This window comes from Podarcis bocagei, assembly GCF_964188305.1.
Source record: "Podarcis bocagei genome assembly, chromosome: 12".
Lineage (NCBI taxonomy): Eukaryota > Metazoa > Chordata > Lepidosauria > Squamata > Lacertidae > Podarcis > Podarcis bocagei.
Window position 1 is genome coordinate 39,781,703 of NC_138137.1, and position 14,556 is coordinate 39,796,258.

Consider the following 14,556-nt stretch of genomic DNA (forward strand, 5'->3'; position numbering starts at 1 on the left):
TAACAGCTTGTGTCTCCAGCAACAGTCACTTGTCCAGCCGTGCCTCATTCCTAACCACAAATTCCTCCCCCCACGGGTCCCAGAAGTCGAATATGCTATTACTTTGTAAGCTGCTGCACAGCCTTTAAGTAAGCCTCCTAAATGCTCACTTTAGGACCAAGAGTGGCTTATTCTTGTGAAACTGACAGTGATAAATAGACCATTTTCATAATGGTGCTTCTGAATATATATATATATATATATATATATATATATATATATATATATATATATATGCTTTCGTAGATTTTCACGGGTACAGGAATGTAGGTTTTGGTGTCTTCGGGTGTCTTCCCGTGTAAGAGTTGGGGTGTCTAGGCGACGTTTCGACGAGGTCTCACTCGTCATCTTCAGGCTGGTGCTTTCGGCTTCTTGTTACTAGAACAGAGCAGGATCTCAGTGTTTATAGGAACTCAAACACTGAGATCCTGCTCTGTTCTAGTAACAAGAAGCCGAAAGCACCAGCCTGAAGATGACGAGTGAGACCTCGTCGAAACGTCGCCTAGACACCCCAACTCTTACACGGGAAGACACCCGAAGACACCAAAACCTACATATATATATATATATATATAGCAAGCCTGTGGTTCAGATGCAATATTGAGCACATTAGTAAAATTATGCAACCACCTTCCTGCTTTTTTTTTTCCTTTTTAGAAAAAGAACTTTCTGTGGCTATGGGACCATTTAAGAAGCTTCTTCGGAAAGTGAAAAACCATTTCCACAGATTAGTCTGTTGTCTAACCTCGGAAATGTTTACCATGCCTCTGAAGTCTTAACTTTAAAACCATAAAAGCAATTTGGTTTGTAGCAGTTTAAAATAGCAAATGCAAAGCAGTCCCAAACTAGTGAGCTAATTCTGACTTAGCCACAGATTTCCAGGCTAGCCATTCAATATGGCAGGCAGATGCCTTCCTTGCATGATTTATCCCTTGGTGGTGGTCTTTACCTGGTTCTAGAAGACAATAGTTATTTCAAGTGAAGCTGAGAGGAGGTCTGTACTCAGGGCTTGGTTTAGTTAACTAGCTATAGTTAGAACAAACCACAGTTCCCTGAGTTTGGATGTCACGGGGAACTGTGGTTAGTTCTAAAGAGAGAAGGTGGGAGCTATTTATTTGACCCTTTCCCAAGTGTGAAGGAGTAGGGGAATGGAGAAGATGTGAACCCAAAGATTTAATTACAAGTTGAGCTGAGGTTCAGGAGAGAGTTTGGCTCTGCTTGTAATAGCTTCACCTTTTCAGAACTGGAGGAATTCATTTAGGACTGCCCTCCCCAGTTCCAAAATTCTGCTCCATCTTTAGCATGATCTTCAGCTTGCAAAACGTGGTCCTCCACCCCTGAGCTATGTGTCTGTTCTCTCTCTCTCTCTCTCTCTCTCTCTCTCTCTCTCTCTCTTTCTGAGAGATCTTCAATTTAGTTTTCATTATAGTATAAAATAATTGGAACTCTTCCTTAATAATATATGTGTGAGAGTGCTACTCCTCCAAGTTGCTCACCCTAAGGTACATCATCTGTCTATATTTAATGCACACGTAGACTAATGAGCAGATGAACTTGAATGGAAGATTTTTATGACTGGCATTCTGGTTTATGCTTGCACCAGGCATGATGATGATGATGATGTGTCACCTCTTCAATGTGAAAGTAAAAAAAAGGTGCCTCTGGGAGAGGGGGAAAATGTATAAGCAGTGCTCAGATAATTTCAGAGTGAGAGGTAGAGATCAATTTAGGAGCGTGTACTAATGCCCTGTTCTGAATGACCTCAGGCTAGTTGTAAGACAGGACAAGGCTTGTTTCACACAGAGCTTCAATTGAACAATAAGAAGAGCGTTCTGCCTGTACAAAAGGAAGTATCACAGTACTCTGTTATTGGACTCCAGAGGGACACGGGCTTGTATCCATTGTGCTTCTTTTAGACTTTATTTTGGACAGTCAGAGAAGGAAGATAGTCTTGGAACAGAATAACAACTCTGCCCAGAAAATCTGGAAAGTGTGCAAGACTCCTTCTGCTTTGCTAGGTCACTGTGCAGCTTGATGAGTGTATGCAATTCACGGCTGGGAGAAGAAACCTCCTTGGGGAAGGGTGCAGGTTTGCTATTTTGGCTGTTCTGTACCACCCGTGCCAACTTCAGGCTTCCTTGCAAGGCAGTCATGCTAACGGTGTGACTTTGTACTGCTCTTTAAAATGATTCCTGCTGATTTGGCCTGAGCAGAAGCAAGGCAGTAAGATTCACACCCCTTTCCTGAAAATGTGGATTAAGGTGGTCCTGTTTTGCAAAGGCATTCCAGAGAAATCTCTGCTCCTAGCCCTCAGAGAATCTCACTTCTCAGCTAGGTGGATCTTGCATGCTGACCTGAAAGGAGCCTTCAAAGGGGAACCCTAGCTAAGGTGGGTCTTGTAGGTCATGATCATTAGATTGACTTGGCTCACACTGCACACAAAAGGGGCTTTTTTTGTTGTATGCTTTCCCCTATAATATGCATTTTTGTACACATTTCAGATGTAAACAGACACATTTTATTTTGCATTTTTGAGCCACAAAATTCAGGGAAGTGTGCAATCCAAAGGTTAACTGTTCTCTAATCCACATATAAGTCTGTGATTAGGTTATTTCCGGGCTCTCCCAGAAGCAAATAAATGAGTCCCATTCACTTTGTATATTAAGTGCCCACTGTAGCTACTGCTTGAACCGTTCCTTCCTGCTTTCATTCCTATTTTCAAAAGCAGCATAATTTCAATGCTTGGTTCGACGTATTTAATTTATGTATTTACATATGTTTTTAAAACGTATGCCCAGCCCTTGAGATGACTACACGCCACCCAAGGCAGCTGAAAACAATTAGAAACAAAAAATAAAATACAGTTTAAAAAAAATAAAAAACAATCTAATAAAACAGACAAGTGCAGGAGATAAAAACAAAAGGGTTGGATAGAAACTTATGGAAAGCTGCCTTATCCTGAGTCAGGCCAGTGGTCCATGCAGCTCAGTGTGGTCCATATGGGCTAGCAACAGCTCTCCAGGTTTTTCAGGCAGGTGTCTCCTCCATCTCTACCTGAAGATGATGGGTATTGAACCTGTGATCTGCATGCAAAACTGATGCTCTGCTACTGAGCTATGGGGTATGTGTGGAAAGCCTGCCTACATAAGATGCCTAATATGATGCTTGGTTTTGAAATAACCAGTTCTGCTGCACAGTAAACCTTTGTACTTTAAGCCATAGAATAAGCCCACGCTATAAATAGATCCGCAATTGTACAAGTTGCCCATCTACTTGGAAGGATCACTTTTCCTCGTAGGACTTGCTCAAAAGCATCTGTCAAAGGGGATTAATGTTAAAAACAAATCTTGATCCATTTGGTGACAGAGCAGATAATGTCTTCGACTTTAAATGGAACTAAAATAATGACCAAAGAGGGGAGAGTTCAGAGACTGATAGCAAATGTGCCATAAGAAAGAGTCAGGTGGCGAATGAGGTGAAGACAAGAGGAGGCCTGGGTCATTCAATAAGTGGTTTTCATGGGAAACCTGCAGAAGGAACAAGAATTGGCTGCTATTAAGTTGAAAAGAAAGTCAGGCAATACTAAGGCGGTTTAGAGATGGGCGGGGGGGGGATGCTTCTAATTTGGACCGGAAAACAGAGCTGACCCAGACGTCATTATAGTTGTTAGGAAATGGCCTGATTTGCTATGGATCTTTGGTGTTAAGGAGACTTGGTTTGTTTGCACGGGTGGAGAACCTTTGGTCCATGGAGCAGGGCTGGCCCCTCAAGCATGCTGAAGGACTGGATCCTGCTGAAGGACAATCCTGACACAGTGCCGAGGAAAGAGGATGCCATTGCATGTTGATAGGAGTAGCACAAAGGGACCGAAGAAGCCCAAACCCGAGGAGTTTACTTATGGAGTGGAGGTTGAGAGTTACAGGAGTTTGAGAGAAGTACAGCCCACAAGTAAAAAGGCGAGGAACTTTCTAAAAGAGCCGAAGTTTGCAGTCGGTGGTGGAGAAACTCAGGCAGACAGTACAGACGCTTGCAAAGAACACAGCGCAAGGATTCCGGTTCTTCCAGAGAGAGGGGGCAGAGAGACACAGCAGGAGGGAGAGAAGACCTGTTAAGAAAAAGGCTACAGTAGCCTAGAGAAAGGATGATCAGAATGTAGTGGTGGAACTGAGAAGTTAGCTCAGATCATGAAAGGCAGGGAGAGAGATCATAAGGGGCAGCTGTGACTGTTGTAATGAATGTTGGTTTTAGTCCGTACAGCACTTTGACAAAGGATGTAGTGGTTTGGTCTTCCTCTCACACAAGGTACATGAAAATTAATGGCCAGGAGGCACTGAGCAAATTCCATGGTGTCTTCCTTTCTAATCTTGTGGTCCTCGTTCAGCTAGAAAAGAAATCAAGTCTTGAAAGTTAAATACATTTGGCTTTAACAAACGATTCTCTTGTCTTACAGAGAGAGGATGCAAGCAATGGAGAAACAGATTGCCAGTTTAACTGGTCTTGTTCAGTCTGCGCTTTTAAAAGGGCCAAATACAAGTAATAGCAAAGAGGCTTCTAGGTAAAACAAAAGAATTCATTAAATCTGTTTCCCTGTAATTATTTCATTGATCACCACAGGGGGCAAAAAGCCCAGGCACTCTTAGGGGAGAATCTTGCACCCCATGGAGGATGCTGTGGGGAATGCTTGCCACTGACATCTTTTGGGTCAGGATTTTTGCTCAGTTATTTTTATTTTTCAGCTTTAATTTTTTAAAAAATGGCTTAAAAGTTGAGTTTAAGCAAGGAGAATAAAATGCACAACACATTTCGAGACATTCTTCTTCTTGGCATTATAATCAGTCAAGTGAATAAATGCATTTGCAGATTTATCCCTGTTTTGTTTTCAATCATTGATCAAAGTATTTATTAACCGCCTAGTGGCATAAAATATCAAGGCGGTGTGTGACATAAAATACCACGAAACAACACAAAATTGTAAAAAATGACTCATATAAAAAAATAAGTAAAAAACTCAGTAGGTCTGTCAGCCTAAAAGTCTTCAAGACACACCTGATGGTTAATAGTAAGGATGCCTGCAGAACCTCTGCTGCAGAGGTCAGGGGTTCCATGCTTGGGATTGGTGGCACTAAATGCCCAAATCAGTATTTGGAGGCTCGGGGGACAACTCATAGTGCTCCTCTGGATGTTTAAAGCTGTATATTAAATGAACAATCCTAGACCCTACCAGTTTTTAACAATGAAAGTCCATTCTGTATTCCAGATAATTCAGGTTGTCATTAGAATCAAAATTCTTGCTCGCTGATTTATTGATAGATAGTTAGCTTGCTGTCAACAACCGGGCTTGCATAATTCTTTCCCCATTTTTTTGTTTCATTTAGTGAGAAGATGGTGAAAACTGTGACTAGTAAAAGCAGCGCTGAGAAGCCAGGTAAGACACTTTGTGTTATGAAAGCTCCTTTTGCTTGAAGGGAGAGCAGGCAATTAACAAAGGGGCTTGAATGTTCCTTGTTTGCTCCAGCCTTTAAGATGCAGTATCCATGCGAGTCCAAGCAAAGGGACCAGAGGGGCAGCTAGAATGCACTTTTGCTAACAAGGATGGTGCTGTGTTTAGCCTGGAGTTCTTTTTTCCCCCCAAAAGATATTTATTAAAGTTTTTAAAGTATAACAATGAAAATAAAAAATAAAAAGAAACAAAATACAACATAAAAACAGTTTAAAAACCAGATAATTTCCCATAACATATCTTCCTTACGCTTATTTCCCCAGACCTCCTCATACCTCCCTTCTTTGTATTCCACTTCAATTTGTTAGTTCAGCAAATCCTTACCATTAAACTTTTACCCATTTGTAAACCTTTTTTTTTTTGTATCTCCTAAAGCATTACAGCTGGAAACCCCTTAGTTTCTATCCAACATCCTTCTAACATTCATTAATTTTACAATATTTCTGTAAATAGTCTTTAAATTTCTTCCAATCTTCTTCCACCGACTCTTCTCCCTGGTCTCGGATTCTGCCAGTCATTTCTGCCAATTCCATGTAGTCGATCACCTTCATCTGCCGTTCTTCCAGAGTGGGTGTATTTAGCCTGGAGTTCTACACTGGAAAGTGTTTTTGCAGTTTGGATTTGGAGAAAGAAGAGAATTGGGTTTTTTTTGCCAGAGCTTGGGGTCCTGGTTCTCTTCAGAATTTGAAGCATGATTCGCTGTCCGTTGGCTGTTTTTAAGGAGTCTGCTTGTTTCCAATAGACCCTGCTTGTATGTTTCTGAATCAAGATGCAGAACTGGTGAGATTCAAGCTAACACAGTTCTCAGTTTAGCCTGTGAGGCCATTTCCCCCAAACCACACCCACTTGTTGTATATGATATCCGGTACTAGGGAGGTAGAGATGTAGTTCCATTGGCCGCACGACTGAGTTTCCTATAGGAGCTCCATCACTGTAGCCAATCCCTACAGGAAGCCACCACCTACCAGCTGATGGCAGTGACTCCAGAATGCAGATCAGCAGCACTTTCAAAGCTCTACATGAAAAATTAGCAGTCTGTGGAGGATGGGTGAAAGGGTATCCAATATTTGTGCAAATTCAGCCTTCAGCTTCAAACAAAAAATGCAGATTTCCATTAACAAAGGCTCATGAACTGTGGCCTGGAAGAAGGACATTAGCATCACACAACATTTGTCCGTATGAATCATGGGAAGATCTGTATCTTTTTTTTTAATGAGATGCTAACTTTATTCCTGTTTAGTGCTCCCCTTTTCCTGTTTGTGTTCACAGTAATCGATGATAGAGCTTGGGATGAGGTGCAAAACCACCACGCCAGTTCTTCTCTGTGCTGTTTTCAGGACGGATCTTGTAGAAAACCAGTGGTGCAGTCTTACCCTTGCAGGGATATAGCATATGAACCTGTCTTAACAATAAACAGGAAGCCTGCAGCCTTCCAGGACTTCTGTTTCATTGTTTTGTTCTGGTTCATGGGACTGCTTTTCCAGAACTCTGCAGAAAGCCGGAATTCCTTGGAATGCTTCAGAAAACGTGTTGCTGCTTTTTTATGGTGTCCTGTTCTTTGTCCTGGGGTGGGGCCCTCTCAAGAAAGGCAGTTGCAGAAGTTTAAATGTGCAAAGAAGAGACATGAGCTCAGTAGCTGTAGACTTGGAATTGGATTGTGTTTCCTGGAGAAAACTCCCCACTCTCCCCAGCTACCGTCTTGAGCACGAGAAGAATGGGCTTAACTTTGGGGCTATGTGAAAGTGTCGTGTTCTACAATGCATGTTCTGCACTTTGCTGCTGTGATTGATATGTATCCAGCCCTGTGCTCATGCAGTACTTTTTCCCCCCTTCTCCAAATTCAGCACTGCCTGGGCTGAAATGTTTTTGGAGGAAGGCACAGATGGGTAGATGGGTGTGGTAGGCAGTGAAGGAATGCACATCTGCCATTTTTATTTCTCTCCTGGGAAGATGATGCTAATTCTTTTTATACCCTTGGAAAAAAACACAGTCTAGGTCAAATGCCAGCTGGCAACATGTGACTAGCCACAGAGCAACAGGCGAGGATGTCTTTCCCTGCCCTCCTTTCCCCTTTCTGGACGGGAAACTCCTCCAGAAGCTCATCAGCTGAGCGACAGGCAGGCAACACGAGGATTTTGTGCGTTGGTATCAAGCCCATATGTGATCTCATTGATGTTAAAATTTCAAGGCAACTGCAGCATGAGGCAGTAAAAAATAAATCTGTTTATCACCATTCCATGCTATGTTTAGGGTTTATTATTATTATTATTACTACTGAAGGGCATAGCTAAGCCCTCATGCCTGGATTACAAAATGGAGGCATGACTTAACCAGTCAAAAAGGGAATCTGTTGCAACCAAGTTAAAGGTTATCCCATTGTAGCTGCCCACATGCAGCAGACAATTCTAGATCATATCTGATGATGGGAGAGGAACAGGAGGAAATGGGGCTTTGAAGATGAGGAGCTGTTGATAACTAGGTGTGTCACTTTTCATTTCAGCAGATTTAAGACATATTAGCCCTGTTTCTTCTTCCCCCTCCTTGCTTGCATTGAATTCATGTATTTGAGAAGTATGAAGATGCTTGCAGGCTCCACTCCATATTCCTTGCCTTAACCCTAATTAAGATCTCAGGTGTACAGTAAAACCATGGTTTACATTGGAGGAAGAGGCCAGGTTTGCACATAACACTAAGCCCAACCATGATGCTGTGGCATAAATGAGCAATTATGTGGGCTCCCAAAAAGGATATCACTGCTTGTTTTGCTACTGCTCTACATTAAGCTAAGCTGTGATTTGGCTTAGCCTGTCATCTGAACCTGGGCCCGTGGTTTAACTCTTTCTAGCTGTAACCAAGGTTTGTCTACCTGCTTGTAGAAAATCCTGAACAAAATTATAGGGATACATGAGTGAGTTTGAGCGCTGCAGATAGGTTCAGTCAGATATACGAGGATAAGGGAAAACACGTGTCTTGTTTTGAACTCGTTTTGAACACAGTGAACAGCAGTTATCACTTGATGATTCCTCTTATTTCTTCAGTTATTAACACCACCTATTCTTTACCATCCTATCAGTCGACTACTGAGTTAAAGGGGAGGCAGCCTAGGACATGATAGGAACAATCTGTGATCTTGCGTTTGCATTGTTGAGTGAATTGAGTGATCCATAGGAGCCTTAACATTTTATGATAGGAAGAGGAGAGAAAAGGTGACTGAAGCTTCACTCTTAATTAATCAGTTTGCTGCTGTTTATGTTCAGGATCTACTCATGTCTCCAGTGGGAAGAACTCGTTACTAGCTATCGAAGCTGCCAGCATCATGCCGGTCGGCTCCACAGCCATGCAAGTCAGCCTCTTTGACATGAAACGCAACGTGTCGGATCTCCGTCTCCAGCTGCACCAGATGCGGCAACTACAGGTATTACTGGGCCTTTTTTGCTTGGAGGAGAGGTGCCTGCGATGGACACTTTCCCCCTTTTAAAGCAACAGACTGTCTTGTTGTGACACTTTAAGGACTATCAGATTTATTGTGGCATTAGTCTCTGAAATTTATGACGGTACAATAAATTTGATAGTTTCCAAGGTGCTGCAAGACCTGATGTAGTTTTTTTGCTGCAACGCGCTAACATGGATGCCCCCTGGAAGCTGGTTTCCTGATAAGATTGTGCACTCGTTAATATCTTCTACACTCTATGTGTCAACTTAGAAACTTCGGTTACGGAGGAAAGGAAGTAGCAGAAGAACAAAAGCCATGGAATTGAGTGTTTATGTTCCAAATCAGCTTTTGTTATTCTGAGTCCAGTTTGTCTGAAATGTTTTGTTGATATATTAAACGTATGAAACATGCGGCCCTCTAGATGTTGTTGGACCCTGACTCCCCATGACCCTGACCTTTGACCCTTGCTGGCGGGGGCTGATGGGAAGCAAAGTCTAGCCACAACTGGAGGGGCACAGGTCACCCAACACTGATATGGATATATATCTGACTGGTAGGTTGATTTAAAACCTACCCCCACCCATCCCACTTATTATTATTATTATTATTATTATTATTATTATTATTATTATTATTATTAAATTTATAACCCTCCCATCTGGCTGGGTTTCCCAGACACTCTGGACACTAAACCAAGTGGCAGATGTTGGTATTTGGAAGGTTTTAGTAAGTATAGAGGCTTAATAAAAAGTTTGTTCCTTTTTCAAACAACATTCAGACAGGGGTCCCTAGGATGCTCAAAAGTAGGGCATAAATATTTGGATGGAGGAGAGTCATCTGTTATACATGGAAGCTGCATTTAGCTATCATGGATTATAGTAGATTTATCATTCCTTCCTGGATTAATCTAACTCATGAGTAGGCAAACTAAGCCCCGGGGGCTGGATCCGCCCCAATCGCCTTCTAAATCCAGCCCACAGATGGTCCGGGAATCAGTGTGTTTTTACATGAGTAGAATGTGTGCTTTTATTTAAAATGCATTTCTGGGTTATTTGTGGGACATAGGAATTTGTTCATTCCCCCCCCCCAACAAAAATAGTCCGCCCCCCCACAAGGTCTGAGGGACAGTGGACCGACCCCCCTCCCTGCTGAAAAAGTTTGCTGACCCCTTTAGAACAAAACCTGTTAATCAAATGGGGGGGATTCCCCATGTGTATTTTTTGTTTAAGCTATGATTCAGCACAGTGTTGGACATCCGGAAGCCTACTTCTGCCTATATCAGTCAACTGTCCCTTTTCTCTCTTCCCTCAATCCCCCCCACCATCCAGTTGTCATGGTGCTCTGCAGAGGTAGGGACTTTTCTTAACCCCACTGCCACTATTCAGTTTACTCATCTGAAGCATAAGGAACTGGGGCGGTTCATACAGGTGCGGTTACTTTTCACCATGCTGGACCTTTGTGTGGAGATGGAAGGATTAATCTTGGAAGGATGACCCAACTTAATTCTGCCTTTCTGCCGTCTGCTCATGGGGAAACTATTTATTGCCTAATAGTTGCCAGGGTGCTGCCACATCATGCATGCGAATGAGCCATCAGTTGGATCCAGTTCATCGTTTTCTAGCTATTTTTAAAGAAGTGCGTCTGTATACTGTTGAGCCTAGATAGCTGCTGAGATATCTGGAGCTGTGTCTCTTAATAGTTTTGTTGTCAGAATGGCATCGTTTGGACCCTGCAGGGGCAAGAATAAAACTTTGGGTTTCCAGCCCATGCATCTGATGGGGAATTTTGTAGGAAGAGGCCTTAGATAGCAATACTGGCTCCCTCTACTCTAGTGGCTATAATTTCCCCCCTCTGAAACGGCAGGTGTATGTCTAGTCACACTTGGCTTCAAACCCCCCACATTTACTAATTTCAGAACCAATGGGGAGAAGCCGGCACCCAGACATTTTAGGGGATCCTTGCCCCCTACAAACCCATAACAATATGAAGGTGTAGGAACAGAGCCACTGCTTGTCCCCAGCCAATTTGTTGACTGATCAGTGGTATATGCAACTCCCCAAGAGGTATAATGAACTGGATTAGTAATGCACTCACTTTGGATTGTTATATAAAAGGCAAAAAAAAAGGAGCATGAAATCATGTGCCTGGCCACGAAAGCAGAGTAATTAGATAATTCAATCATATGAAAAATTCAAGGCTTAGAACAGCAAATCCTATTTGGGAAGTCACTTTTAATTTATAAACTGATGTTCAGCAATGTGGCCATGCCTTCGACTGTGTGCAGAAGAGAAATAGGAGCATCCAGATAAATCCAGCCTCTAGTAATCCTAAAATAAATAAATAACAAAATCATTTTGTGTGGGCGTAAGAGATGTGGATAGGTGTGCAACCGAATTTTCATACAGATTTAAAAACCAGCTCTTTGTTTTTAAATTGGTGCTAAAGAGTGGGTGGGTGCCTTACCAGCGCTGAAGGTGCCAGTTTAGATTTATAACATCCAAAGCTTCCTTATCCTGAGCTGGACCAGAAATGCTTCTTGGCTAGAGTTGCCAGGGATGGAACGTGAGACCTGTGGCATACACAGCTCATTCACTTGGCACTAAGCTGTGATAGTCCCTGCAAGTCGCATCTTAAGTTCTGTAAACCGAAATGTAAAATAAAAACCACATTTGATATCCACTGAGACCTCCCCCACCCCAAAAAGCAATAAGCACTTTACGTGGGTTGTAATGAAAAATGAAAGCAGTCATTCAGGCATGTGGAATCTCATGCAAGTCAGACTTGCACTCTTGATCTTAAAGCTCTTTCAGAGCTCATTTACAATGGCAGCAACATTCTAGCAGCAGCTCTGATGCAACGTAGGCTGTGTGTGCATTTCTTGTGCATTTCCCCCCGTAAAACGTGCATTGTATATGAGCATTTTGGTACACTTCCTCGAGCCACAGAACGTATTGCAAATTATGGAAAAGTGCAAAAACCAAATGGGAACTGCATTCCAATTCATGTGGTATTCCAGAAAATGTGAATCAGTCCAGCTGACTTTAAAATTCAGACTGAATGAAACCGTCTAGTAGCAATCCTTCAGCCACACTCTCTGACCAGCTGCCTACAGGTCGAAATTTCTGATATGCAGACTGAAGTCCTTTGGCAAATTGCCGGTTTCTGTTAACACTCAGAAGAAGGGGTTGTGTGAAGGCTCCTTTTGGCTCCTCCTAAACTGGTTCTTACCAGTTTTGTGGTCAGGCCGTACGCTTGCTTAGTAACACTGGCCTTACTGATAATGGGTTTTGAGGAATCTCTACCTCATTGTCCTGGCAGATTTGATAAGAAGGGTTCAGCAAATGTTTTATGCAAGTCAGGATAAAAGGAGCAGCGTAGGAGGTCATGGGTCAGCAACTCGGCCTCTCCAGAGTCACAGGAGCACTTGCGCTCCTGGTAGGGGTGTTTATGCATCTTTCCTCCAGGACTGCTGAAGGGAGAGCTTTTAAGTGCACCAGCGTGAAGGCTCTACAGTTCTTTTCAACCAAGAGTGCTAGATAGCTGGTTTGCGCTTGAACTGTAATACGGGCATCCCCAGATGCGTGTTCTACTTCCACACATGGTGGGAAATAAATAGAATCATACCAGGAAATGGTGGGAGAGAGCTAGAGAGTCCTTGTGGTTCATGAGGAGATCTTCCTCTGAGCCTGAAGAGGGCGGCAGCGAGGGCAGAGGAAGCCCCAAAGAGACCTGAAGCGCAGTGGGGCTTTGTTTAGGCTGCTCAGCCTCCCTGCCTAACAGCTGACACACGGTAGTGCAGCAGCCGCAGCCAGTTTCCCACGCATCCTCCAGCCGGCCCCAGAGCGTCAACTCTAGTTGAAAGGAGAGTTGTGTGGGGAGAGAGGGTGGGAGAGAGAGCTGGAGAGCAGGGGGTAATAGACATTTAGAGGGTGCTCTCCACTTATGCATGCAGGGGCCCAGAATCTAACCACTGTGTCATTGTGAGGACACCTGTGCTTGCCTGAATGGGGAGGAGTGTGTGTGTGTGTGTGTGTGTGTTTGTGTGTGTGTAGAAACCCCTGATTTTCCACATGGCCAGAATATATCCTGTTGTGACTTTTGCTTTTGCACATCTGTTGCCTCAAAGACATTTGTCTTTGGCTCCACTCATCATGGGCAAATTGCTGCGCCCAACTGATTGCCCTTTGGCTGGGAAGCATCCCCAAGTCCCATGTGCCCGGCCTAGGCTTGACTTATTTAACCAGCCAGGAAAGCCACAGGGGCAGCCTGCCCCCTTTAATTTGGCCACTGGGCCAGTTGACATCATGGCTGCGTGTAAAATCCAGAAGTATGTCCTGCTTGCTAGAATGTTTTGGATAAAAAGCAGCGGCACCTGTGTCATTTAGCATTTAGTGTGCCAGCTTCAAGTGGGCCACCCACCCACATGCACACAAGGCACCAGGTTTTGGAGCTCTGTCCCAGTGCCCAACTTCACTTAAACTGTGGATGAGGCTGCAGGGTTCCTGCATGTAGCCACCCTCCGAACACTTTGCTGAAAGCAGGTAGAAGGTGCTTTCCCCCACCCCTCTCCCTCTTGTAATGCTAGACCTCAAGGTCACCCCGTGCAATTGATTGGCAGTAGATTCAGGACAGGAGAAAGGAAGTGTTTCTTCGCACACAAAGGCTAATTGAAATTTTCTGCAGATCAGCAAAAAGGGCTCCTTTCTGTGGGTTGACATCTTCACTATCGGCCAGCCCTTGAGTCTTATCTGTAGCTCTATGACATCGACTTCCAGAGACCAGAAAGAGTGTGCTGTGAAGGCCTCCACAGACCCCCTTGTACCTCTATTTGGGTTTCTGCCTGTAAATTATACGTCCCTTTGTGAACAAATCTTGTTGGTGAATTGACTATGGAGCTTGCTGCAACAGGATACAGAGAGGAGTGCGTTGCCTTGAAAGGAAACGAGGCAAATTAATGGAGGGCCAATCTATCAAAGGGTAGCAAACAAGTTTGGATGGCTAGAAGGGACCCCATGTTTGGGTGCACCATTTTCTAGGGAACAGCAGTGTGGACAGTCTGTTTATCTTGTGCTTCTGGACTTCCTGGAGGAATGTGGTTTAGGCCTTGTGGTTTAGGCTTCAGGATACTGGACAAAGTGGTGCGGTAGGGTTGTTTTAGGCCAGGAGTGGGGAACTTTGGGCCCTGGGGCCAAATGCAGCCTTTACTACTTACTTTAAAAGGTAAATAGGCCCCTGACCATTAGGTCCAGTCGTAGCCGACTCTGGGGTTGTGGCGCTCATCTCACTTTATTGGCTGAGGGAGCCGGCATACAGCTTCTGGGTCATGTGGTCAGCATGACTAAGCCGCTTCTGGCAAACCAGAGCAGCACACGGAAACACCGTTTACCTTCCCGCCAGAGCGGTACCTATTTATCTACTTGCACTTTGATGTGCTTTTGAACTGCTAGGTTGGCAGGAGCAGGGACCGAGCAATGGGAGATCACCCTGCCATGGGGATTCGAACCGCCGACTTTCTGATCAGCAAGTCCTAGTCTCTGTGGTTTAACCCACAGCACCACCCATGTCCCCACTACTTACTTTACCT

At 43.8% G+C, this 14,556-nt stretch overlaps 1 protein-coding gene across 1 annotated transcript in view; it reads left to right on the top strand.

The window, feature by feature from the left end:
- KIAA1217 overlaps nucleotides 1-14,556 on the top strand; it is a 375,624-nt gene that overhangs the window by 338,702 nt on the left and 22,366 nt on the right. Inside the window, 3 exon segments of the mRNA XM_081163126.1 lie at nucleotides 4,490-4,594; nucleotides 5,415-5,464; nucleotides 8,797-8,954. Coding sequence (XP_081019252.1) covers nucleotides 4,490-4,594; nucleotides 5,415-5,464; nucleotides 8,797-8,954 — 313 coding nt within the window.